Source organism: Oryzias latipes, chromosome 16, assembly GCF_002234675.1.
Source record: "Oryzias latipes chromosome 16, ASM223467v1".
Classification (NCBI taxonomy): domain Eukaryota; kingdom Metazoa; phylum Chordata; class Actinopteri; order Beloniformes; family Adrianichthyidae; genus Oryzias; species Oryzias latipes.
Window position 1 is genome coordinate 31,009,573 of NC_019874.2, and position 26,579 is coordinate 31,036,151.

The window sequence follows — 26,579 nt, forward strand, 5'->3', positions numbered from 1 at the left end:
CAAAGAATACCAATGTATTTTGCTTGTTTAGGAAAAGGTTTTCAGGTAATCAATGTTTTAAACTGAACAATGTCAAACTTGAAATATTTAACTCTAATCCCACAATCGCAGCAAACAACAAAGGAGTTTTCAGCACCAAAAATTTGAAGAATAAAATCAGAGGAGAAGCAATTACTGAAATTATTTAATGATATTGGATCTTGTAATTTGGAATCGATTCAAACGAAAGAGTTTTCTTTAACTGACATCATAGACAATTCTTATCTTTGTCGTCCAACAGTCACAGCTTTTTAATGGATCATAAACTCCTCACAAAGTTATCTTGCATTTCTTAAAAATGTGAGAAATGATGTGACCTAATTTGACTCAACTGTGGTTTAAAATTTCAGCTGCTTTGTGCCCAGGACCCTAAAAAATAAATAAATGTCCACGCCTGGCATCATGCTGTTCTGATATTCTTAAAATCGGAGGATATACTTGAGGAAATACACCGCCAGTCAAAAGTTTGGACTCACAAGACTGATGGTGACAAGACAGTGACTTTTTATATTTATCATCACCTATCCTTCAAGTTAAAGTGAAAAATGAAACATCTTCATAAAAGCCTCATTTTTGTGTTAAGAGGGAAGGCCTACAGTGCTGCTGTAAAATATGAGCATTTTCCTTATTATTCTGGATTTTTTCTGGTTGTGAAGGAAAACTCTTGGATGTGCCATTTGTCACGCATGCTTCTGATTTTAGCTTTGTAGATGTTGGATTAGATCTTGTTAAATATCCTCAGGGAAACAATCAGGTGTTTAAAGTTAAGACCAATTCCCTACACTACATACGATCAATAAATAACTCCAACTGTATAGGGTTGCCATGTAATCCTGCTTTGACAAATTAAGGCAACGAGTGTTTTTTCATTACTTACACATCCGTTTTCATTTTTCCCATCAGTGAAAGCAATTAAACAACGCTTCCTTAAATTAGTCATTGATTTTTAGCCATAGTGACTCCTTAAAGAAGGAAATAATAACTTTATGGGGGTGTTGCTGCTTTTTTCATTACTGCCAGCCATGGATGAGAGGCAGAAACAAAAGAACAGAAACAATTCACCTACATGAAGAAGGCGCTGGCTTAAATTAGTCATTGATTTTTGCTCAGGTGTCACTTTGGTTAAACGCCTTGTGGTTGGGAAACTTCCCTCCAACTTGGGAATAGTCTATTATCTATCTATCCATCCAACCCAAGAGTTTCTTCCATTTAGCAAATTTCAAATTCAAATTTTGTGTCTGTCAAGAAAAGGTACAAAAATGAATCGCTTTATCTAATTTAACCCTTGTGCTATCTTAGATGACCCCTCCCCTTCCATTGAGGTGTTCTCCCTACCATGACAAAGGTGGATAAAGGTGGAAAGATTTCATGTAATCCATGGACACCAGTGAAGATCACAAATCATTGAAGAAAAAAGGTTCAGAGCACTGTCTAGTGGGTCTAGATGACCCAACTCCCAATGTTAAAGTGCCTAGGATAGAACAAGGGTTACAATCATGACAGACAAGACGGACCATCGTTTGACTGTCCGCTGCACAAATCCTGTAAAGTGGGTTTTCAGTTTTTCAGATTTGTTTTATTACAGAATGTTTTTTCTTTTTCCATCCCATCCCGAACACATGAACTTCAAAGACGAGACGCTCCACAGACCCGACTTCTTCTTTAATGCTTAAACCAAAGAAAAAGGAAATAAAAAAACAAAAACGCAGAACTGCAGCCAAAGACTTTTTCTTCAGCCTTAAAAAAACACAACAGAAAGCAGCTACAAAAATGTGAATTTGCCTAATTATACAGTGGATTATTAATATAGGACTTGTTTTTTTTTTATTCACCACATTATTAAACTTTAAATAGTTCTTCTTGTTGGACCAAAAAGAAACCCATTAATGAAAAGCAACAACATTGAAACAAAGTGTACACCTGACGTTCTTATGGAACAAAATGCTTTAAACAAACAATAAAACCGGTGGATCTTTTAGATTTTCTTGCATTAATCCTGAAAAAAAGAAAAAATTTACGGGTGAACATTTTCTCTGATTGATTGCGGTACCCCCTGGAATTGCACGTAAAGATTACCAAAAAACAAACTTAAAATAATTTGAACAGTGAGAGTTATTTTACAGCAGCCTGGAGCTTTGCTGATTTTCCCAAACACAGGCCATTCACATGTGATGCAGAGAGTTCTCAACACGCTTCCGGCTTCTCAAAGGCCCTCGGGATCTCGTGGGGTTTGTTAGCTTATGAGTGAATGACCCAGATACAGCAGAACCTACAGTCTTATCAGACAAGGGGAAGTGTTTCCGTTTCTTTCATAGTTCTTTCTCCAAATCTTTTAACAATGTCTTTTATTCACAAAAGTTCCATGGTGAGATGATGCTGAGGCGGCCGACTGAAAAGGGGAAAAAAAAGAAACTCCATCCATCGGTTCTTTTCTTCATCACATGCTCAAAAGAGAATTTTAAACAAAAAGAACCCAAAACAGAATGATTTCCACGTTCATGGACGAACATTAACAACGATCAAAAGCCAAGTCCAGTCCGATTCCTGTCCATAAAGTGCACTCTCCACCCTGCTGTGCAGCTTGAACGTCCGTAAGGAGAACAGAAGAAAGGTTGCGCTAATGTTTAGCATACTGACGAAAAGGGGGCGTGCCTCTGTGCTTGTGAGGGGAGTGTTCAGTTAAATGAGTCAGAGTGGAGGTTTGGGTTTGAACGCTGACGTTAATAAACGTAGCCTTCGCTGTAGGGGTGTGGCTGGCAGTAGGGCCCCTCCTGCACGTACGCCATGTTTTCATCGAAGTGCGACAGCGGCACGGTGTCCTCCTCATTGATTTGCCGCTCCACGTCTGTCTTCAGCACCGGCCGCTGATTGTCGGGGAACGCCATGGAGAACAAGGCCTCGGGGTCGCACACGAACTTGTAGACGTATCTTTCACCAGCCACCTGCAGGGCGATGGACACATTCCTTTCCTTTACGTTACACATCAATTACTTTTGTCCCCCATAGTTTAATATCAGAAATGAAAACCAGAAACCAATTTATCTACATTTTTGCATTAATTTAATGGAAAATGTGACTGAAAAAGTTATTATTTTAGTCCTATTTTGTTGCGGTTTATGTATAATATTCCCAACTAATTTTTTCTCAAAGTGGTAGTTAGAAGAGTAAATATATAAGACACATTATGGGATGGAAGAATAAAAAAAAAGATTAAATAAAATCTTAGGTGAATACTTCTTCATGGTAAATGCAAAATGTAAATGGAACAAACTAAAAGCACAAATTTTACAGTGAATATTTTTAATCATCTGTCAAAATAAACAAAAATATAGAAAAGTAAGCAAAAAAAGATAACATTTTTAGTATGTTAACTTTTTTAATTTTGATGCCCCCAGTCTTTTGTCTGTTGATGTTTGCCGTGAAGCTTAAGCTTACATTTTTAAACTTAAATGAATTGTTCTTTTAAAAAAGGAGCCTGTTCAGGTTTCAAACGTAGAAACGGTTCCTGATCTGATTCTCTGCTGAGAAGAAGGTTGCTTTTTTTTTTTACCTTTTGCATGATTCCTTTCTCATAGTAGTAACGCAACGATCTGCTGAGTTTGTCATAATTCATCGCTGGACGATTCTTCTGGATGCCCCAGCGGCGAGCGACCTTTGTCGAAACGGGCAAAACAAAAGCAGCACAGTTAGTTTAACACGAGGACAATTACAGCACAAGTGTTGGACAAACTTAATAATTAGTATGTTTGTAATAACAGTAATGAAGGCGCGTCCAGCCAGAGCAGACTGGACCAGGAATGTGTTCATTAGGAGCTTGTCAGACACCCAGCAGTGGAGGCAGCAGATGTTGCAGCACCTGTCTACCAGACCACCCACCATCCGTCCTCGCTGTCCAAACACGGCGCTTCTTATAGCTTCTCCTTTGGAGTTTTTCCACTCTGCCACCATTTCTTTTCCCTAACAGAGGATCATTTCTTCTTCTCTGTACCCATACCCCACACTCCAGGAGGTGTCAGCTAATCAAATCAAATCAACCTTTATTTATAAAGCACTTTTCCAACACATGTCACTCAAAGTGCCTTACATAAAATATAATCAAATTTAAAAACAAAATGACATGACAAACAATGCAGACAACCCCCCCCCCCACTCACACATACATCCATACACTATGATAAAAAGAGTCATAAAATGATAGAATGTAGAGACCTGGCTTTGTCCTGAAGTGGGGAAACGATATTTTGGGGACATGTCCACATCAGTGGACACCCCCCCCCCCCCCCCCCCCCCCAAGTTCACGGAGTACACTACCACAGGACCCCCCAGATCCGATCAAGATAGTCAGACCCGGGAGATCCCATTGCAGTGATGCCGTTCCCTGAGAAGGGTCAGTCACTGATGTGGAGGATCCCTCAGAGGGAAACACTGGAGTTACAAACAAAATGTAAAAGGAATAACATTAAAATTGAAATATATTTAAAACAAGAACAAAAAACAAATAATTACATAAACCTTAATAGACATATACAATGGTAAGTGTGACAAAAAATTAAAAAATGAATAAATACAAATAAATAAATAAATTTAAATACATACACATATAAAACTAGTAAAAAGAGAACATAAACAATTAAAATATCAAATAAATTCCTAAAACTCAACTAAAAGCTAAATTAAAAAGGTAGGTCTTAAGCCTTCCTTTAAAAACCTGAACAGGCATGCTGGGAGTTTGTTCCACAGACCCATAATAACTGTATGAGGCCTCGCCGTATGTTTTAGTTCTAGCTTTTGGGATAACCAAAAGGCCTGAATCAGAGGACCTGAGGGTCCGCCAGGGCTCATCCTTTAAAATCATATCAGATAAATATGAAGGCCCGAGACCATAAAAACAATTAGAAACCAATAAAAGAACTTTGAAATCAATCCTGAAGCGCACAGGGAGCCAATGCAGCCATTTTTAAATCGGTGTAATGTGTTCCCGCCCCCCAGTCCTCGTCAGTATGCGTGCTGCTGAATTTTGCAGCAGTTGTAGTTGTTGTAATGTTAGTCTTAAGGCGATTGGTGCCCTCACGGCGTGAATGGACCCCCCTTTTTTATGCACATCTGCCTCCACCACCAGGCTGCATGGACCTCCGCCACATACTCGCCCATATCCCTCAGTTTTCAGGAATGCTACATTCCTTCCACCAGGCGACATTTCTAAATTGGGTGTAACAAACTAAAACACTTTGAGAAAACAAAATATCAGCATCGTATTAAATTCAGGCTGTTGCCACGATCGTACTCTTTTGTAATTTATTTAACTCTTCTGGTTTAATTTGCCACAACATGTGAGAATCCTGTATATTTGTCAAAATCCCTCATTTTAGCTACAAAAAAATTGGCTTTTGTAGTTTAATGTAAACTGTTGTGTCTCCAAGGAGGAGTTTACTTAAATACAACAAGTTAATTCTGTGTCTCTGACTGTTTGATGCTGCTGTAAAGCTCACCCAGAAATGTTCACCATTTTAAATTTTAAAGTGGGCGGTAACTCAGGTAACCAATCAGATTGGACAAATATGTTAGCAGAAACCACGTGTAACACATAAGCAATTGGAGGTCAATGGCTCCTCCCCAAGCCACTATTTGGGTTTTTGTTTTTTTCATGAAGGCATCAAACTTCTCACCTCCTCCGGCTCAATGAGTTTGAACTCCATGCCGCGACCGGTCCAAGCGATGAAGTGGGAGTTTGACGGATCGTCCAGAAGAGCCACCAGGAACTGCCAGAGCTGCAGGGAGCCTCTGCGCTGGTACGACGGGCCCTCCCGGAACAGGCCCGACTCCTGCTTGATGTCGCCTGCTGGACTCCATCACAGTTGTGGTTCAGGAAAAGAAGACGGCGGCACACAGAACGCTTCGGGACGACCTTTTACCAGGGACTCACCTTCCACCTTCTCGGGCACCACGCAGGTGTCGTCATAGAAATGCCTCGCCACTTTGTCAAACATGCACCCTGAAATATAGGACGAAAAACATACATTTCATATAATACTCTATAAAACTAGGTTGACTATTGCGGAGGTGCCGTCGCTGGTACCTTCAGTCCTGTTAGAGTGAGCCAGGTAGCCGTCTTGACGTAAATAGACAGAATGGCAGCTAGGCACTTCTGCAGAAACCAAGGCAAGAAGGAGAGTTGGTGTTAAAGGGCCCGGAGGCAGCATGATGGGAACTACCAGAGGCTGCAGATGAAGCCTCAATGAACTGCGAGCTCTGATGAAACAGTATCCCCTCCGGCATTAGCGGCGCGAGCTGCTTCACTCCGCTAACACACACCGCTAGTCTTTCTACCTAGAGGAAGATCTTCCATCAAATAGGAAAAAAGAGTGACATGACGTAAGTTTTTCATAATGTCCTAAAATTATGCCTTTCCCCCCAGATTTAATTCAAACTACACACAAAGTCGAGTCTCATCTTTTTTTTTCCATGATTGCAGGATTTTCATTTTCTCATCTTAGGTTTTAGATTGCTAGCTAACGTACATTTTTAGGTTTAAATGTTTTTCTGTCATTCTTTATGATAAAGTTGAACATCTGTTCTTTACTTAATTCAATATAAATACAGGCGCTATGACAGGGATTTTTTCCTGTGCCGAACCAGTACCTTTGAACCGGTTCAGGTGCTCCAATCAGTGCTTCTAAAATGAAAAACACACCAATTTTTCCCCCAAAAGCCTTTAAGTGTGATGAAGCGGCCTCACAGGATGAAGAAGAGCACTCAAATGTTCCCAAGATGCTTTATTTCATGTTCTCTGACGTAACCACAAATTTCCCCGCTCATCACCACAGCAACGGTCTTGTTTTCTTTTTGGAGCGTTGCGCACATGAGGCCAACCCATCAGGTTGATGAATTAAAATCTTTTTGGTGTGAATTAAAGCCAAACCTTTGCTTATTTCGCTTTTGGCATTTTGACTGAAGCTCCGCCCACCCTCACAGCCACACCCATTCTTATATAGGGTTGAATGATTGGCTAGAATGGTACGGCAAAACTGAATTGAATAGAAGTGACTGACATGTCTGAAATGAAGCGCCAAAATCCCCGTTTTCATATAGTACCGTCTGTTTGATTAAAAAAATGACACACTTACATATAAAACATTACTTTTCTCACGTGAAATTGTGTTCAATCTGTGAATTCCTGCAGACGTGATGCTGACATCAAAAACTGGCCAAACAGGTTACAAAGTGAATATTCAATAAACACACTGCGGCCTTTCATTTAGGCCCGTAAACATTTCTCTGAGCTTCATCAAAGTAATGGGCTGGTAGAGGAAATTGGCGCTAATGGAATTACCAGCTCCTCCCACCCATCCTTTCCGACAGGCCTGCTCCAGTCAACATGCTCCGTTCTGGCTGCTAATAAATTCGCCGCCATTCTCCGTCCTGCGCGTTCGCTACAGCACAGCAGGAGCGCAAACACACGACCTCTTGACATGTCGACGGTTGGGCATCCTTCATCTTAGATTCCTCTGTAAATGATGGCAACATCCAGGCTTGGTGTGGGTTTCTGTTGTGCTCTCCTGGCTCTGCAGGAACTGGAATGTGAGTTTGTAGTGGAAGTAAGATTTATTTCTGTTTGTGTGTTGTTGTTTTTTTTCTCCTCTGGAAGCATCCAAGAGGTGCTAATTGGCGTTTAGGTGCTCCCAGCTGTAAAGAACTGCAGACGCAAAGCGAGAAAACGCAGAAGGAAAGGCTGAAGGTCCTCGTTTTTACAACAGAAACGACTGTGAGGCAGACGTATCGAACATGTCATCACATTACCCCAACACTACGCTCTCTCCACTGGTTGCCTGTTTCTTTTAGAATCGATTTTAACATTTTACTCTTGACTTTTAATGGTCTAGAACTGCTCTGTCTTACTGAGCTCCTGTAGAATCGTCGCCCTCGTAGAGTTTTGCGATCTGCAGATCAGACGCTCTCAGTGGTTCCCAGGACTCGACTTGTGACTAAGGGTGACGGAGCTTTTTCAGTGGCTGCCACTAAACTCTTGTTCTTAGAGGTCAGCCAGATCCTTATATCAGTTTAAATCTTTAAAAACTCCTCTTTTTACGTTGGCTTTTAACACCAGAGTGGATGACCATCAGGCCAGCTCTGTTACTGTTTCTATTAACGTTGATTTGACTGTTATCGTTTGATCATTTTACTTGTACTTATCATATTTATGCCTGTGCAGCCCTTTGGATCTCTGGTAGATGTTAAAGCGCTCTACAAATCAAGATTGATTGATGTAACATGCAGTAGAAGAGACGTCAAATTGGCTGGAGCGGTTTTTCTTGGGCTCGCTGCCACGAGGCGGCTCCTCTCAGCTCTGCGTGGCCTCGTGAATGAACCCGGCGAGCGTTCATTCATGTCCCGGTGCAGCCTCGGGCTCTGCAGGGCCAAATGATTACTGTCTAACCCAAAGGAAGCGCGCAGGCGTGGGAGGACCCATTCTGGACCGCCACCAGACCCCCCCTCTGGCCTATTAGAGCTTCACAGGAAATGGTCAGCGGCGCAGACACCCATCCAAACCAGAGCCCCTGCCCCAATAATGAGCAAACTCAATAAATGCCTGTCATCTCTCATTCCTTACACCATAATGCAGAGAATCCGCCTCTGTCGTGTTTGACACTCAGCAGCCTCTCACCTGAGTCGTAGGTGAAGTCCCTGGGCTCCTGCTTGATCATCATGCCGGCGGGGTATCCGTGGGGGAGCGGCGCTCCCATCATGGCGGGGTGCTCAAAGAGGGGGTCGGGGTACTCCTGCTTGAAGCCCTGCGGAGGGAAGGGGATGTTGGGCTCCGACATCTGCCGGTGGTAGATGGGCCGGCTGTCCCGGGCCATCGACGGCGGGGAGGGGAAAGAGTGGCACGGCTCGGAGAGCTGCCGGCGAAACCTGGGGGGGAAGATACGCAGTTGGAGGTCTGACAACATGGTCAAAGCTTCAGAAGATATGATGCCAAATGCAAAAGATAACAATTACCACAGTTATTTCCTTTTTATTTTTAATGCATTTGGCCGTGTGATATTTGTCAAAACATAAAAATTATTTTAGATATGAAAACCAACCAACAGATATAACAACCTTTAAAACAGGATTTGTATTTAATTAAAATAGACACCCATGTTTAAACACAGCTGCTTGATTCATTGAGTTGATTGATAAATTTGAACACGTTAACAGGCTGTAGTGTGATGGTCAGTCGTCCGGGTTCGCTCAGTCTGCAGCTTTTGGACCTGCATGTAAACGGGATGTAAATGTCAGCGGCTGCGGTACCTGTGGTCCAGAGAGTAGGCGCCGTCCGGCAGCGGCTGCGAGGGCGCCATGTGGCCGAACGTTCGCTCCGGTTTAGGGGTCGGCGCCGCCGTCGGCGAGCCATGGTGGATGGGGGACACGGGGTTGCTGCTGGGAGGCGTCACCGGGCTGGAAGGCTTCATTCCTGCAAGCTGCTTCTGCTCATAGGCACTGCGGAAGCGACAGAGGCTGCAGTCAAATGTGCTGCAATGTTGCTGGTTGGAGTTCATGGTGTCATTTGTGTTTCATTTAACTCTGTGGGAATTGAATTTCCATACACATATTTGCAATATGCGCTCGTGTTGACCCGCTTTAAATGTCAAATAACCTGAATGTATGTGGGGGGCTAGAGCGCAAATAGTAATAATATTAATAATAATAAAGGAAACTGAATTAAATTTCACTCTTTAACGACTGACTTTCTGATCCTCTTTTAAGTTCCAAATATTTCACAAAAAACAGCTTTTCAAAATAAAGTTTATGTTTATGTTTTTCAAGAATTTCTCGCTCATTTTTACTCTATTTTAATACTTTAGTAATAGTATTTTTATTTATTTTCATTGACCTTTTAGAAGTTGTAGTTTATTTAGTTGAATTTTCTTCTTTTAATAACAAAATGATGCATTTTGAATTTATAGGGTTGTGAAGTATTTTTTTTTCTTTTCTTTTTTTTTAATGATTAAATGAATTGTTGAGATTAAATGATTAAATGAATTCTGTTTATTTTTCATATTTTCTTTTTTTTTATTAATAAATGATCCGCTAACCAAAGAGCACTTTTATGGACCTAAAATCTGTCTATGCCAATAAAAAGCAGATGAACCATATGAAATTGCTGCAAAAAGACAAACATCAAATCCTGTTAATTTTACTACATCACTGTCAAATGACATCATAGAATTATCAACTATGGGAAAAAAAATTTGGTAATATTTAAAGCATTTAATTTGTATTTCTTTGTGGGATTTAGTCAAAAATATATATAATTATTATTTCATTTTTTCAAAAATATAAAAGGTATTTAAAACACCTAAAATAACATACTTGACGTTTGAGCTCATCAACTATAGCTATAGATTTATCACCTTTTACCTAAAAACTGTGAAAAACCCTTTTAGAGCCGCAGAATCGTCCAGGAAGGAGGGAGAAGACGTTTTTCATTAACAGGAATACTTTTACTGCAATGTACTACAATCACTTCTGCATTTTTGTTTAATTTTCAGTCTTTTATCTTCTCTTTTTTAATCTGAGAACTTGAATTCTTGTTATTTGTGAGGCCAGTTTTCATGTTTTGTTTGATAAATTCTAAGTTTAATTGACTGATTAGAGTAAATTTTATTGATTTATTTCTCTATAATTCCACATCTTTCACTCCTTAAAGCGGGTTCTTCAGGTCTGTCCTGTTTTTCCCATTTTTCCTTCTTTTGGCGCGTCAGTCGAGTCCATCTGTCAAAAGCGGAGACCAAAGATTTTTTGTGCCTTCATGGCAGGAACGGCGGGGCCCCCACCTGATGCTGTAGGGGCCCTTCTCTCCATACTGGAGCTTGAAGGGCCGCTCCTGACTGCAGGCGGAGCTCAGCTCGGAGCAGGGGCTGTGCAGCTCCCGCTTGATCTTCAGCTGCAGTCCGTGGAACGCCACTAAAGGGGAAAGCAGAGGAAGCGGTTGGTTCTCCTGTGGGGAGCATCTCTCCTTCACGGCGTCCCTGCCACGCGTTTCTAAGCGCCACGACCCGGCGAGACGAAATGAGGGTTGTTGCAGCCCACCCCCCACCCCCACCCCACCCCCCTTTAGGCAGATCTGACGTCTCAGGCCATCACTTATGCAGTTGACTGGCTTCAAATCTCATTTGTTGGGCTTTTTCCTGCCGGGGGTGGGGGGGTCTGGTAGTGAAATATGACAATCATAAAAGTGAGTGTGTGGCGAGCTCCTGTAAATGCTTTCAGCTGCTGTCAATACGCTCCTGACGACAACAATGGGGCTCATTGATCTGAAAAGAGATGGGGGGGGGGGGTATACCTACGGCCCCCACGGTGCATCTGAGAGGCCGTTAAGTGCCTGATCAGTCCAGATTAACACGCCATCGTCTTGAGTCATGATCAACGCTAACCCAATTGGCTGCGTCTCTGACGAAAACCCAGTCAGTTAGAATGAAGTCGGGATCGGGTTTCCTCGCCGTCTCGCCACCCAACACAGGCGGCAGGAGGGGGGGAGGGGGGGTCTCTGTACGGCGCTACGACCAAACCCCTGAGAGGCCGGCCGCTCCCCGCATCGCGGCTCAGCCGTGTGAATGGGATGAAGGGGGCTTCACTGCGGATGCGAGGAGGAGATGTTTTGGGGAGTTTTCAAACGCCTGGCTGGCAGCTGCCGCGTGAGCAGGGGTCGATCTGCCCCCCCCCCTCAGCCGAGCCCCTGGGGCCACACGGCCCGGCGTGACGGAGCTTAGGGGGTTGTTGGCAGCCTTCACCGGGGGCCTGACCTTTCCAGGTCATCGATCAAAGGTCAGAAAGACACTTCCTGAGGGGAGACCTTTGCCGGCCGGCTGGCGGGCGCAGCGCGGCAGAGGCTGGTAGTCCAAACAAAAGCCGGCGTTGGTCTGGCAGGATTAAAGCTTTTGCTGACGCACTCTCCATCTTTTCCGCTGCAGCGTCCGGGTCTGTGAAAACAGCAGCTTCTGGGGAGCCGCCGCGCTCCGTCTTACGCTGGAGATTGAAATGTCACAATGGATTTGGTCAGTGGGGTGCCAAGGTACACAAATCGATAGCGAGGGCATCGCGTCTGACTACAACAGAGACTTCCTTTTTAGTCCAGAATGTCATGCCTATCCCTGCCTGATTGCTCTCATTATCTACATATCGATTCATCAAGATGGGAGGCAGTTTAGGAGAAGCAGCAGTTAAGACAATTACTGGCTCTACTTCCAATGCAAATGTTTGGGGTTTTTTCTCTTCCGTCGACCTAAAAACGTCTTTTTGGTTCAAATATTGTCTCACAAAGTGGAAAGAAAATCATTTTTCTTGTGTTATACAATCAGAAAACACTTAATTGTAGCTGTAAAACAGAACGACTTGGCCCCTCAAACGAGAGTTTTGGCAGAGAGCGACGTTTGGCAGATCTTTCTCCAGTCCATTCATAAAAAAAATTCAGGTCTTTTGGCAACAGCGAAAAAAGCCTCCGTTCCATTTTCACCTGCCGTAGGTGCTCGCCTTTGCTGTCAAATGATGGAGGCTGAGATCTGCTGGTAAAGTGTGGCCTCATTTTACACCTCCTCTGCTCCTTCATTCCCCGCTAAGTTATGCTAATGCTAAGCATCTGTGGAGGAGTTTGAGACAAAGAAAATTCTCCTTCTTCTCCTCCGTTAGCCTCGGGACGCTTTAGCTCGGAGGCGCTCACATGCTGCTTTCACTGCAAAGTGTGAAGCTGACTTTGAGAGGAACCGCCAGAGCGCACGACGACAAACCACTGAAATATTCCCAAGCGTTGAGTTTAGCTTTTTTTTTTTAAAAACACTTAAGAAAATGTTTTACAGGTAAAAACCGTAAAATTCATAATGGAAATTAAATATAGGAAATAAATATTCTGTACTGACATTTTTATTATCATTTTTATCTGAATAAATTATAAAATTTAAACTTATTTAGACAAGCATTTTGAACATTGTAAGCAAAAGTCATTGAAAAGAATTATCAAATTCAGTTGAACTACAATAAAAAAATGTTTAATTTCATTTAAATCTTGTTGAATCCACAACAAAGCAGTTTATATAAAACTAACTGATGACAATAAAGTTTTGATTGAATTATATCCTAAACAAGGAACATAAATGAAATATTAAATCATTTTTATGAAAGTTTTAAATATGAATCAAATCTTCATTCATATTTATTAAAACCTTGTTTTTCCACATAAATATGTCGCTAATTCTTCTAGCATGTTAGCTAGCTAAAATCACAAAAACAGCTTTGTAAACTAATTGTTTACTATTAGTCTACATGTATTTCTGATTTAAATGTAATTTTTTTTTAAATGTTCCTAAAAATTTATTTCAAGCAGTTTCGTCCAGATTTTTGCTAAAAATGTTGATATTTTTGGTCCAAAGTCAACAAATTTACAATTTTTCCACAAACTGTTAAAAAGGATCGAATGTTTAACGGAACAAACTGCATAAAAAAATAGATTAGGTTCTGATAATGAATCAAATGTATGTATAGAACCAGTTTGGTCTTTGTGGACCGTATTTTCTGGATGGATTTGAGGTGATGCCGTAAAGAAAACGCTCCTCCAACAGAAGTAGGACTTTTCTTTGACCTGACGAGGTTCTGGGGTCATTTCTCCTCACGTTCTCCGTCTGTTTAGACGCCTCACCTACACCTGTTTCTCTCTCGGTACCAAACCGAGCGTCCCCTCCGTCTCTGGGGCTGATGAGACCCATATGGGAGCGGCGCCGGCTGGGACGCCTGCTTCAAGCGCCCCCGCCACGGTGCCCTCGCGCTCCTGCCATCTGTCAGTGCCTCTCCGGTCTGCCGCGGCTTTGCCAACAGGACAATTCATATGGTCAGCAGTCTCCTGCCATGGCGGCCACCCACCACCCCGGCTGCCCCTCTGAAGGACGACGGGACGGGAGCGGTGACCTCTGCTCCACTGCTGCTCCCCACGCTGCCTCACCTTCACAGGCCGCACCCAAACTCTCACTTCTTTACTTACGGGGGTTTTCAGCGGTGAAAAATGAGGTCAGAGGGGGAAAAAAGCAAATATTTGATGAATTATGTTCAAATCTACAGGGGCAGCTGTGGTTTTAAGGTGGATTATAAAGAGTTCAACTCTTTAGAGCTGATAAAAACAGACATTTTGGGTTCGCTCTGCAGTAAAGGGAGCCCAGATTCCTGCAGAACAGTTCTCGCTTTTGTTCAGCTCTCAAGGTGAAAGGGCGTGGAGGGCGAGGGAGGGAGGGTGGGGGGGACGCAGGGTGCGGACACACACTTTGGTGGGTTTTTCTCACAGTTTCATGCGCCTTTTGGCTCATCAGAAAGACATGTGCTCACTCCGGGTCCCACTGAGCTCCACTCGCTCAATTTCTGTCCCCCACCTTGGCACCGCTCCTTCCAGAGGCGGGCCGTGCCAAGTCATCAGCCGCGGCGTGCAAATCGGCGTTCGCAATCAGGCCGCGTTTGACTAACGGCCTCATCTGCACGGGACGAGGCTGGCTTTTGTCAGGCACAGGAGGAGAAGAGCTACCATAGTTTTAGAAATAAAAATTCATTTTTGAGGGACAACATAAAAAAAGGTCAAGTTGAAGAGAAAATTAAAATGTGTTTTATAAAGTCTGTGGGGAAAAAACGGTAATAAACCAAAATGAATTTTGCAAAAAGGAGAATTAAACAAATATTGATTTATTTTCTAGCAGCTTGATCCTTTAAACCACCAAAAACATCCACGATTCTGGTTTTCCTGATGCAAATATGTGGCTGTAATAATAACTAGCAGGAATAGGATGACCCCCACCTGGTTCACCTGAGCATGGGGGGGGGGGGGGGGGGGGGGCTTTCCACAAAAAAATACAAATAAATAATAGAAGCATCAGGAAAAAAGAGGCGGCGACACAAAGACGGAACGGAAAGGCAGAGCGGGGTCTTTTACTCACAGTTTTCGGTCTGGAAGTCTGGAACAAACTGCTCATCGTTGTCGGGAACCTGAGCTGAAGACGAGAAGAAGAGAAGGGTCGTCACTGATGCGGCGCCCGTCTGCTGCCGGCAAACCTCGCAAACGCCACGGATTTGTTTCACAGGAAATCTGAGCCAGTCGTTACGATATTTAAAAATGAGAAGACGCTTCTGCTCCTTTAGGGACCAATTTTATAAAATCATTTCCCTCCCCTCCAATAAATCCTAAACCGTTTTCTGCAACGCTCTAGGACTTTTTGGAACAGATTATATCTCTCTTCTCAGATAGTCAACCAATCTTTTTCTCTCTATTGATCGTCTCTAGATCCTTTTATTGAAATCTACGAGACCTCAGCAGAAAATACCTGCACATTTGCAAACACGCCCCGCCTGACAGGGAGAGCCGTCCGTCTCCCTCCTAACTCCACTTCCTGAGCTCCTCGCTGGCTGGACGCTGCCGCCTCGGTCCTCGCCAGCAGCCCAACACCCATTGTTAACAGTATCTAATTGGCTTGTTCCCTACTGCTGAATCCACCTGTACCTGCAGAGCTGGGTCCCCATCCAAATCCTCCGACGCCTCACCTGCGCCTGCCTGGGCTAATGCTAAAATAATGAAGCCCGCCTCCCTCCAATTAGCCACGCAAATATTGATATCACACATATTTACACTTTGTGACAGTCCCTCAAGTTTGACTCTCTGGCAAAACGAGGAAAGGGGAAAAAAAATCAAAAGTGTCATTAGCACGTCTATTTCTGCACACAGAGAGGTGGATCCTCATTATCGCAGCATCGGTATCCTGCCACGACATGTCTGGGCTCTGCAACGGAAATCAAAAACGGACGGTTTGGTAGCTCTGCGCCTCTGCAGATGGTCAGGAGCGGCCTTTCTCCTCTCACCCGAGGTGTGAACACTTAACAGATGGAAAGTAAAAGGGAGAAGATGCGGTTTTGGTTGTAGGGCTGCGAGCAGAAGAGCATTTTCTGAAGGTCCAGGGAGCCAACGCCGCGCTTTGACGGAGCGGACGCTTCGTGACTTGGACGGCAGGACGGAGGGCCGTCGGTGTTTGCGTGTGAGAGGAAGTACAGGACGGATGAGTCACGGCCTCAGACTGTGCACGGACCAGCTGATCCCTGCACCAAACAGAGCCGCCGCCATTCACAAAACAGAAAAAAGGCGGGGGGCCAACCGGAAAACCGCAGCGGTGAGACGTCTTCACGCCGGTCGAGGGCGTTTAGAGCAAATGCAGGGGTAAAAGATCGTCCCGTTTACACTATTTTCTCTGGAAAAGGGAACAAAATCCTCCTAAATTCCAGCCAGATGTCATTTGAAAAACCATCAACTTCTACAAGTCGGAAATTCAGTCGGCCGCTCATAATTCCTCCTCTTGTTCCAATTACCTGAGCTAATAAATCTTACAAATGGGAAGGTATTCCTTTTTATCTTAATGGACAGGAAGTCATTTATTAAACCTCCAAGCTGGAGCCGTCCATCATCACATCGATCCGTGACGGGCAGAACTGTGACCCTTAACCACAGCAGACTCTCCTCTCACTTCAGATCCTGAAATATTTCAATCCTGCCTTTTTTTCTCCCCCCCCCCCTTCGCCGTCCAGCGCGCCGCCTCGCCTTTCCGACTCGCTCGGCTGTTTTAGAGAATATTTCTCATTTTTAAAAGCTTGGGATTGGGGCTGCCAACCTTCTCTGACATCAATGATCGAGCCTGGCTGCAGATTTACCGCTTTTACAGTCGTTCAAGTCACTTTCCACAGCTGGAGGTCACTTTAGAGGAAAGGAAAAGCCGCCAATCAATCAAATATTTGCTGTTTCTGCGACTCAAAAACAAAAATGTTGCAGCAAAATTAAAGTAATGAAGGCGTAAATAATTAAAAAGTAAATTTTGGAACATTTTTGATTTGAATTCAAATTTAATCAGAAGTTTCTACATGATTATGGAAAAATGTGAATTTAGGAAGTGACATTTTTTTTATTGCTGAATAACATTAAACACTAAATAACTGACATAAAGTCTCACTCTGACTGAAACCCTTTTAAAAAAAATAATTTATAACGTTTTACACCAAATTAAAGTTTAAAAACTTCCCGCCTTAACGCTGCTTTTAAAAAAACAATTTCCGTCAGTTCTTCTCGTACTCGGGTCGTCAGAAACTTCCAGGTGTCAGAACATCAGCATGCACACAAAGACACAACACAGACCGGGTTCTTTTTCCCGCACTAACCAAAAGTTCGGTGCTGGAGACACGGCGGAAAAAGGACGCTGGCGCTTAAATCCTGAAGCATCACGTCTTAGTTACACCACGAAGAGCAAGTCTTGCCATTAGAGGAAAAAAAAAATACAGAAGAAGGGAGGATGTATAAAAGAAGAAGAAAAAGTCTGAAAGACTACCTGGAAAAAGTTTGCAAGAAAAAAAAAAAGGGATTATAGATCCATTATTTTCTTTTTGCCGCCAAGAAGTGAAACTGAGGAAGAGATGGCAGAGTACAGCTGGAGAAGATGAAGAGAGGAGCTCTGAGAGGAGGCAGGGAAGAAGAGGGGGGGGGTGTGGATGAGAGAGGAAGGGAGAGAGGTGGAGGAGGGGGGTGCAGCAGAGATGTGGTGGTGGAGGTGGAGGCTGGCGTGCGGCGCCTCAGCTGCTGCCAAAAGCAGGAGAGACAGTGAGCGTCGGAGAGCTTCTCCTGGTAATTTGTGATGACACTCTCTGGGTAGAGCCTCCTCGGCGTCCCTCAAGACCCCCGCTCTCTAATGTATGCATGACACACGAGGTGCCTCTTCCACACAGCCTTTTAATTGGACTGCAACGCTAGGCACCCCCCCCCCCTCCCATTTGAACCCACTTCTCCTCCTTTTCTTTTGTGACACTCACCTTCTGCCAGCCAGGTCTCCTGCAGCTGACGGAGGTCCTGGAAGAGCTCTGAGGAGGGAGACAAGCACCAGGAAGTCCTGACTGACGTGCAAGGCATTGTGGGAATCATCACCGGCTGTCATCAGACAGACCCATTGAATTTTGCTAAATGTTTAGGAGCCGTGAAATGAACTCCTCCTCACCTTCAGAGTCCAGGGCCAGGTCAATGACTCTCCTCTTCCTCCTCCTCCTCCTCCTGTCGTCGGCGGGTCTCTGGCAGCCTCCCGTCTCCTCTCGCTGCTTCTGGAGGAAGGAAAGACGCGTCAGACCAGAAGCCTGACCCCCTGAACTCCAGTCCCGCTGCTGCACTCTGCTGTTTGTTTTACTCACTTTGGAGTTTGGCACCTGCTGGTCCTGAAACGCGTCCATCCTGCTGCGCAAAGTGAGCGCGCGCGCAGAAAAACGGATGAAAAAAGAATCCGGGAACTTTGGGTCGGAGTTCGCGCAGAAACGGCTGAACAACAGTAACTTCGCATTTACGCGCCGTGCGTGATATGAACGAGCGCGCGCGGGGACGCGTCCTCCTCGCGCCGTGATGGGAGCCGCACGCGCTTACCTGTCTGTGCCGCTCCGCTCTCAGCCACAGAGCGGCTGCGGCCGGGGGTGTGCGCAGTCCGGCTGCCGCCTGCGCGCCGCTTCCGAGAGGCGCGCCTCCTGTGAGGGGGGGGCTCCGCCTTCAGCGGAACGCGGGATCAGGTTTCTGACGGTCAGTCACGCGCCTTGCAATACGAACTGCGCTTCTGCTAATCAGCGCCAATTTTTTTTAACCCCCCCCCCCCCGGAAGTTTGTGACCATAGAAACGGTGTTTTGAAATCCAGGGGAAGCTGCGCGCGCGCCAGCTCTCTCCACTACGGAACCCCTAAAGGGACATGAAAGTATTAAATAAAATAAAAAAACTTTTTTTTTAATTGACACAGTGGAGGAAACTGTACTGAGGGAGGCGGGAGCGCAGGACGGGCGGACCCGGAAGAGAGTCTGGAGCTCAGACAAAAACATTCATCTGCTGCTTTTACCTAAACCAGCAAGAGAAGCAACATTTCTGCAGACGGCAGCAGATGAGGAAACTATGACTGAATGTTTGTCACATTTAGACTTTTGGAAACGATCACACCAACAGTCAGACCCACTGACTGGATCTGAGAACTGGAGCGAGTGAGTGTGACGTCACTCTCAGAAAAATATTTACTTCCGGCTCCAACCAAATTGAGTCAGTAAGCCGTGTTTCTATGGCAACCACTCCCACCAATCAGGATTGACCTTTTTGGAAGGTCAATATGGCGTTTCATGGCTGCCATTAACTGAACGAGCACAGAAACAAACCGAGCGACTGTGTTCAGGAACTGAGTGAGCATAAAGCTCTGACTGGGTTTGCAAGCAGTGTTCAGGGGGGGGGGGTTTGTCACTTGGGGGCGGTAACCTTTCTGGTGGATCTGATTGGCCGAAATATGCAGGTCAAATCCAGCGAGGCAGCGGGGCGGGGCTTTCATTTTTCAACATTAACGAACGGCCAAGAACACGGTAAGAAAGTGCAGCGGGTATTTTTGTGCTGTAAGTTTTTCTCATGTGAAAATCCCTTTACTACGTAAAAATACATGTACACTTTAGTTAGCGCGAGACAGAGCTGCTGCACAACTCAAAGTACAGGAAGCGTCTATTAGCATGTGGCTAACAAATGCTAACAACGGAGCAGCATCTCACCCATGTAGCATCAAATGAATCTGCTCTTTCCTACCTTGGTCTTGGCTGTTAACATTTTAATCCACGTCACATCCGCCGTTTTTTTCCCATTTATAGCCTCTAAAAGAATGAAAGTCCCGCCCCGCTGCCTTGCCAGATTTGACCTGCAAATTTCGGCCAATCAGATCAACTAGAAAGGTTACCCCCCAAGTGAGAAACACACCCCCTTGAACACCACTGGCAAACCCAGCGAGCGCTCAGGAGGAGCGTCAGGATTGCAACGGTTAGCATTGCGCGGTTGTAAGGGTTCCTCACTCACTTCCTGAATCCACCCGCTCAGTTATCTTTGCCCTCGTTCAATTAATGGCAGCCATGAAACGCCATAGGCCACACCCCTACCACTCAAAATACAAACTAGGTTAGGCTGCAGAGAAATGGACAAGCAAGTGGAAGTTTTAGCAAAGAATGAAACTTGGAGAAAATAAAGAAAATTGTACTCGATGAATGCATCACTGAACTGAGAGTTCCTGAGAAATGTATCATTTTTGGAAAGATTTTGTTTATCTAGTAACAATCTTTTGTATTTGTATCAGTACTCTTTACAAATATATTTAAAGCTGTAATCGCTGCACACATTGGGAAAGTGTGCTCCAGGGGTCATAACTCTTCCATTTTGGGTTGTTGCACCTCAGTTTCTTTGAAGACCTGCAAAGCTCACAACACCTCCCTGTACAGAAATGTAGTAAAGAGAGTTTTTTTGTTATGATGGGAGTTTTCTGTAGGATTTCCCTCAGAAAAAGAATAGATAAACAACTTTCACTCTTTTCTTTTTTAAAAGGTGTTTTGTTCTCTAAGTAATTCCTTCCTGGGCACCAGAAGGAACGCGATGACGGACATCTGTGGATGTTCTCTCTCCTTTAAATATACTTTGATGTTTTATTTTTGAAGTTATAAATCAGAGTTCTGCTTTGTCCACACCTAAGAGAACCAAACTGCTACCTGAAATCTTTGTTCTTGTCAATAGAAGTACTTTTTATAACTTGTGTTCCAGAACGAGGCGATTCTCTGATGGGAACGTCACGCTGACAGAAAGGCGGGCGCATCAGAAGTCCGCCGTGGTCACGCTGGTGTCACCTTGGATCCAGGTGGGAGTCGGCTCCGGTCAGGTGAAGGTGATGTGAAGAGAGGCGCCGTGCCACTCATGCTGAACGCAGGTCAAACGCCGCCGCCCACACGCCGGAACCAGGGGAACGCCCGACCGACGTGAGTTTGAGTGTTTTCACAAACATCTGGAGAATCACAGCTGCTCCAGATGTTTCCAGAAACCTGAAAAGCTGTCGGGTCAATTTCCCCCCACCAGGTTTTTCTGCAACAATTGAAAGTGAAGTTACGAATGTAAAAAGGAAAGAGTTTACTGCAGTACTCCTGCAGGTACAAATACATAAATGATACCTCTGAGGTTTTTGTTTGTAAAAAAACAAACGTTTAGAATATCTTTACTCTAAACTCAAAGCTTTGGTTTCCTGCAGCTCAGACTGGACTTTCCTGCTGTTAAAAACCAGATTGAATATTTCAAAACTATTTTAAACTTGGAATATAATAAAATGTTTACAATACATTAATAAAAAACTAAAACTATCACTTGTGGAGGCGGGGCTTTGATCCTATTGGCTACCGGGTTATGATGACATCATTTCCTCTCCAGAACAGCATCTGTCTCTGTCGCCCCTCCTCTGGTGTGGGTTCAGTCACGATAACGCTCCCCCATTGTTGTAATTTCCAAGACGGTGGTCTCTGGTTTGTAGCGGGAGTCAGGTTCCAAAAATAATCTGCCCAGTAGTCGTCATTTTTCTGACAATAATTCTTGATTTTTTAAGGCGGTAAAACTCCTCACTACACACTTTCTACATTTTCTCAGATAGACGTGAACATTTTCACACTTTTCTCTCCTTTTTAGTTCAAACCTTCATAGAAAAACACGGCCAGGTTTATAGAATTTACATCAATTTGGTAAAACCGGACCCATTCTGCACAGGAGACTGATTGACAAGGTCCAACAGCCAATCGGGACACAGAACACAATACACTAAATAAAAAAATATAAATCAGTGAAAGGTGAACCGTGAAACGGTGATGGTACACTGTATTTAAAAGGTTATAATGTAACTAAATAAAAAACAACTTAATTCACTTTAAGCTGATCCTAAATTGACCCCATAGGTCATCAACAGCAGGAGGAGCGGGAAATGTCTTTAGCCGTCACCAACACTGTTCCCATTGTTTAATCACAGGAGCTGGTCTGTTGTGGACTCACTAACGCACTCGACGTTTTCAGCAGATCAACAATCAAACACCAACAGTAAAAACCACCATCTTTTTCCCTCTTTAATGGTTTCCATCTTAGGTTTCGTCAGCGGGCCCAACTTCTTTTTTGAACAGGGTGTGAGTTCCAGAATAATGAACAAAAATACAAGCTGGCTGTACAAAGAAACAGACTTTTAGTGGCACTTTACCGGACGATCCAGCCTCTAAGAAACGTGAAAAAAACATGCAGGACTCTGCTTTCAACAAACCGTCAGAATAGAAAATCTACTTTAATGAGATAAATGTCAAATCCAGTCAGTTATGATCCTCAGACTGTTAACATTCAGGATTTATCTGTAAACCAAACCGACGCCTGCAGGAGGGAGAAAGGATTCATGTTCGTGTTTGGAGAATAAAGCATCAAAATGTCGTCTGGACTCAGAGAAAGGCCTTATGAACGGAGCTTTTCTGCATCCGTGAGCAGAGCAGAGGTTTGGATTCAACTATAAATGTGTTGGTGAAGCATCAGACGCTTCACCAAAGTTCCGTCTTTAAAAAGTGGAAGAAAAAAACGACATTCGGTCCTTAGAAATCACAGTCGAGTCTCCCTTCATGCATGGAAACCAGCAAAACTTTAGAAAACATAAATAACAACCAAATGTGCAAAAATAAATACAATTTCTATTGAAATATACAGTAATCACCGACACGTTCATCTGTGGCTTCTCTCCACGTCACGGAGCACGACAACTTAAAAGCACTTCTAGAAAGTCTTACAGTAGAAAGGACATTACATGCAGTAGACCGGCTCCTCCTCCTTCGCCGTTTCCCACGCCGGCTGTATCTGAGCCGCTCTGAGGGCACGTCAGAGGAACAGGTGAGGGATCTCGGAGGCCTTCAGTCTTTGCTGTCGGCGCGTCTTCGTCTGAGGACGGAGGAGAAGAAGCTCCGGCTCTGAGGTGGTCCTATCAGCATGGGGGCCTGGTTCTTGTGGACGATCTCAATCTGACATTTGGGAGAAACGTTCAGTTTAGAAGTTTTCCTGGAGGCTCTGACGGTTTTTGACTAGTTATCACCTCCAGATGAAAGATTTCTCTACTTTCTCCAGACTTCCATGTGGAGGAGTGGACTTCAGGTTGGTTCTTTTATGGTTAAAAGCCCCCTGTCCTGTGGCCCCCGACCGTTTTTAGACCACATGCTGGTTTAAAGTAAGAAAAACATCTCTTAGCTTTTGTTTTCTATTAACCTGTAAGGGGAAATTTAAGTAAAAAATTATTTGTGATCCAACATGAACTCTAAATTTGAAACCAACTTCTAGTAAAAGTTGGAATCCCCCCCCCCCCCCCCCCTTAAAGAATATATTGGGGAGGGGGGGTCAGTTTTATTTAAATTTTGTCATTTTTTCAATTTCTTTTTGTAAATTCTAAACTGACACCTGACACGACACTAACTGAAGAAGGTTTGTGCTACACGTCACACGACTGAGGACGTGTTTTTTTTTTTATAAGAACACGTTTAGAACACGCCTTCTTATACAGTAGTTTCTGTTCATGACAGAACTGCAGCTGCATCAGGATGTTTACAGATTATTTTAGTTTGAAAGGAGCTTAAATATGCCGCTGTCAGAGGAGATATATAAAATATCTATTATAGATAGAGAATATCTCCCAAAGGAGATATTCTACTGTCATTTGTAATTTTTGGTTAAGAAATGAAAGAAGGGACCAAAAATAAAAAAATGATTAAAATTGGAAATCCAATTTAGTTTGAAGATATGAGATTTAATTTCTAGGCCATTTGACCCAAACCTCTGGTGACGCACATTTGGTTTGCTTAGTTTATAAAATCCAACATTATTCTGAATTTTAGAGCAGAAATGACATCACCTGAAGTGTATTTTCTTTTCCTTTGAGCGGTTAGATACCTCTGTTGACTGGGTGCAGGACCGACATGCAGGGAACCTGGGTTTACCTCCCAGGTCTTGTTAAAATGTCCACTTAGGTTAGAATATCTGCCTTAAAAGTACAGGATTGTGTCAGGAAGGGCAGCCGGCATAAAAACTTTCTAATTCTATTTTATTTCCAGGAACAGATTGTGGAAAACGGAGAATCTGGATACTCGTTAGAGGCCTACATGAGGGCCCAGCTGGGATTTCAACCAGGACCCTCTCGCTGTGAGGCTAACCACTACACCACCGTATCATCTTTATTCTTTAAGTGCATCCTTCAGACTAAATGTGTAACTCCTATCCGTCGGTTTTAGCTAAAACCTAAAGGGAGGATGGGAGGAGCATCGCTCCACCTGCTTTCAAAGGAAAACGGCCATTTCCTGCCGTTGCTCTTTGACTTGCTGCCAATCACCTTCAGGTGAAGTCAGAGATGCTAACGAGTGGGATGGACCTCGTCACATCCTGACCTTTCCCGCTCAGAGGAAGGAGCAGATCTAAGGGAATCCTGGGAAGACGTGTGGAAGTTAATTAAGCGCCGTTCTGAAGATTTAGCATCTGTTTTTCCCTGAAAGAACATTTTAATAAATCATAGAAACGTCACATTTGAACCTGTTTAAAGCAGCAGACACAGTTTCAGAAGACGTTCTTGTTTGTTGCAACAAAATGCTAATGATGTCATTGATATGCATGCTGGGAAAGGGGGCTGCATTAGCATATGTTTGGATAATTAATGAAACCTAAAATCTTAGTGAGTCGATAACAGTAAAAACTCATTTCAGCACAGAAAGCTACTTCAGTCACGATGTTCCAACAGACGCCGTGTGGCGGTGCAGAGACTTCCACCTGTTACCGAACCGCTTTCTGACACACTTTACATCAGAACAGACGACTTTAACACTGAATGTGAAACCTGCGTTGAATTCGCTGTTCCGCGCTTGTCCAAAAATGTCGTTATAAAGTCGTCACGGGTGGGAGGAGCTTTAACCGCGTTGCTCCACTGAAGCACTGACTGTTTAAGCCAAATCCAGTCAACACCTAGAAGACACGGATGACGTTAATAAACTACCAGAGTATAAGTCCAGGTTTTTCTTTCATAGATGGGTAAAGGGGAACAACTTATTTGTGATTTTTTAGGCTCACATTTTTTTTTATTTTCCCACCAACAACCGGTTGCCAGAAGAAGAGCCTTTCAAAACAAACAGTGTTCTCCTTTTTTGTCCTTGCAGTGAGACTTTTTGGTTCTTGTTGGATGACAGCAAGTCATCAAACTGGCTTACAGAGACGGAAGTACCGCTGAAAGCGCCGTCGTTCAGACGCAGATCCCAGAAGGTAAAGAAAAGACTGAATGATGTCATGAACCCAGACATGGAGGCTCCATTACAGATGCTTTGGTAGAACTCATGCGTATGGAGGGATATTTCTGCCACCACGTTAAACACAAAAACTTTCTAAGTCGCAAGTGAAAGTATAAAATATTTGTTTTTCAATTAGTTTTTATTTTGCTGTAGAAAATTTTTTTTTGCTTTCGAAAACTTTCTTGCGTTTGCAAAACATGTTTTCGTGTGCGTTGTGTCAATTTGTGATTTTGTTGACCACTCTGAGCGCGACTTAGCGTGATATAAGTGTCACAGCCAAAAAAGTTCTCTCATGCGTTGTGTGTCATCTGACTTTTTTCTTATCTTTGATTTTGCTGACATTAGTATCAGTTTGACATGACAAAGCTGCCATCAAACAGCTGCTGATTGGTCCAGGTTCTAACCAATCAAACGGCTGTATTTATCTAACATGGTGTCTGCTACCGAGGCTCAGAGGCTGAACCAGCTCTTTTTCTTATTACCCTCAAATTTGTCTGTTTGCATGAAGACTTTTTCAATTTATTTTACAATTTTAACAATAATTCATACTTTCTTTCTTTTTTAGCACATTGGTTAATTTTTATTAAGTCAGATTTGTGAATTTATGGCTGACGATATCCTGAAACTGTAAAGTTTATCTGCTGACAATAAATCAACAGATCTGTCTGTGATCTTTGAATCCTGCAGAGCAAATTGTTGGTAAAAAGTTTGATTTTCTTTAAGATCTGTTTGTTAAAACAAAACAATAAAAGATTCAAAGCACATATTATTTCATGCTGCACAACTGTTTGGGCTTAGATGAGCAGCAATGATAAGCTAAAGAATGACGGCTCACCAAAGGAACCTCAATGTAATTAACAGAAGAAGCATTTTGAACTTTTATGTTCATTTTTAGTGTCTCATGTTTTAAAACTCGTGTTTGTCCAAAGTAAAAATACTCGTGAAAAAATGCTATTTTCTCGTAATATTTCAACATTTATTGATTAAAATAAAACAATAGTTCAGATACAAATCTTAAAAAGTGTTACTTCCTGCTGGAGCTCGGACATTTTTTTCTGCTGCAGACATTTTAACCCTTGTTCTATCCTAGTAACTTTACCATTGGGAGTTGGGTCATCTAGACCCACTAGACAGAGCTCTGAACCTTTTTTCTTCAATGATTTGTGATCTTCACTGGTGTCCATGGATTACATGAAATCTTTCCACCTTTATCCACCTTTGTCATGGTAGGGAGAACACGTCAATGGAAGGGGGGGGGTCATCTAAGATAGCACAAGGGTTAAACACGTTGGTCCCTACACTGACATTAATAAATACTAAACTCTGTTTTATTGTAGCTGCTTTGCTGCTCCTTCTGGGTTTTACT

General features: G+C 43.4%; 2 protein-coding genes and 1 long non-coding RNA gene across 15 annotated transcripts in view; 1 reads left to right on the top strand and 2 right to left on the bottom strand.

The window, feature by feature from the left end:
- The window catches only part of LOC105356055, a 71,398-nt gene extending 46,914 nt beyond the window's left edge, over window positions 1–24,484 (top strand). For 2 of the 4 annotated variants that reach the window (XR_002292061.2, XR_002292063.2), the window contains exons 3-6: window positions 20,658–20,869; window positions 23,824–23,911; window positions 23,996–24,083; window positions 24,173–24,484. This is a non-coding gene — a long non-coding RNA (uncharacterized LOC105356055). Of the gene's footprint in view, window positions 1–20,657; window positions 20,870–23,018; window positions 23,119–23,823; window positions 23,912–23,995; window positions 24,084–24,172 lie in introns of all 4 variants that reach the window. The other 2 variants (XR_002292064.1, XR_910335.3) reach the window with 2 other exon arrangements.
- etv1 (ETS variant 1) lies at window positions 1,594–18,693 on the bottom strand. Of its 8 annotated transcripts, XM_023964690.1 has the most exons (13): window positions 18,485–18,691; window positions 18,259–18,298; window positions 18,072–18,171; window positions 17,890–17,937; window positions 14,988–15,041; window positions 10,857–10,986; window positions 9,331–9,519; window positions 8,702–8,949; window positions 6,116–6,184; window positions 5,963–6,031; window positions 5,706–5,878; window positions 3,590–3,691; window positions 1,594–2,981 (listed from the first exon to the last, which is right to left on the bottom strand). In XM_023964690.1, exons 2-13 carry the CDS (start codon window positions 18,295–18,297, stop codon window positions 2,760–2,762), a joined length of 1,443 nt encoding a protein of 480 aa, XP_023820458.1. In that variant the 5' UTR covers window position 18,298; window positions 18,485–18,691; the 3' UTR covers window positions 1,594–2,759. The 8 variants fall into 8 exon arrangements, with proteins under 8 accessions (XP_023820458.1, XP_023820460.1, XP_023820459.1 ...); XM_023964692.1 differs by having other exon boundaries at window positions 5,706–5,875; window positions 18,259–18,693; XM_023964691.1 differs by having other exon boundaries at window positions 18,072–18,168; window positions 18,259–18,691.
- The window catches only part of dgkb (diacylglycerol kinase beta), an 87,575-nt gene continuing 82,971 nt past the window's right edge, over window positions 21,976–26,579 (bottom strand). For 2 of the 3 annotated variants that reach the window (XM_011485842.3, XM_023964689.1), the window contains one exon: window positions 21,976–22,915. In XM_011485842.3, the coding sequence (XP_011484144.1) occupies window positions 22,808–22,915 (108 nt within the window). In that variant the 3' untranslated portion in view covers window positions 21,976–22,807. Of the gene's footprint in view, window positions 22,916–22,986; window positions 23,109–26,579 lie in introns of all 3 variants that reach the window. The other variant, XR_002875030.1, reaches the window with a different exon arrangement.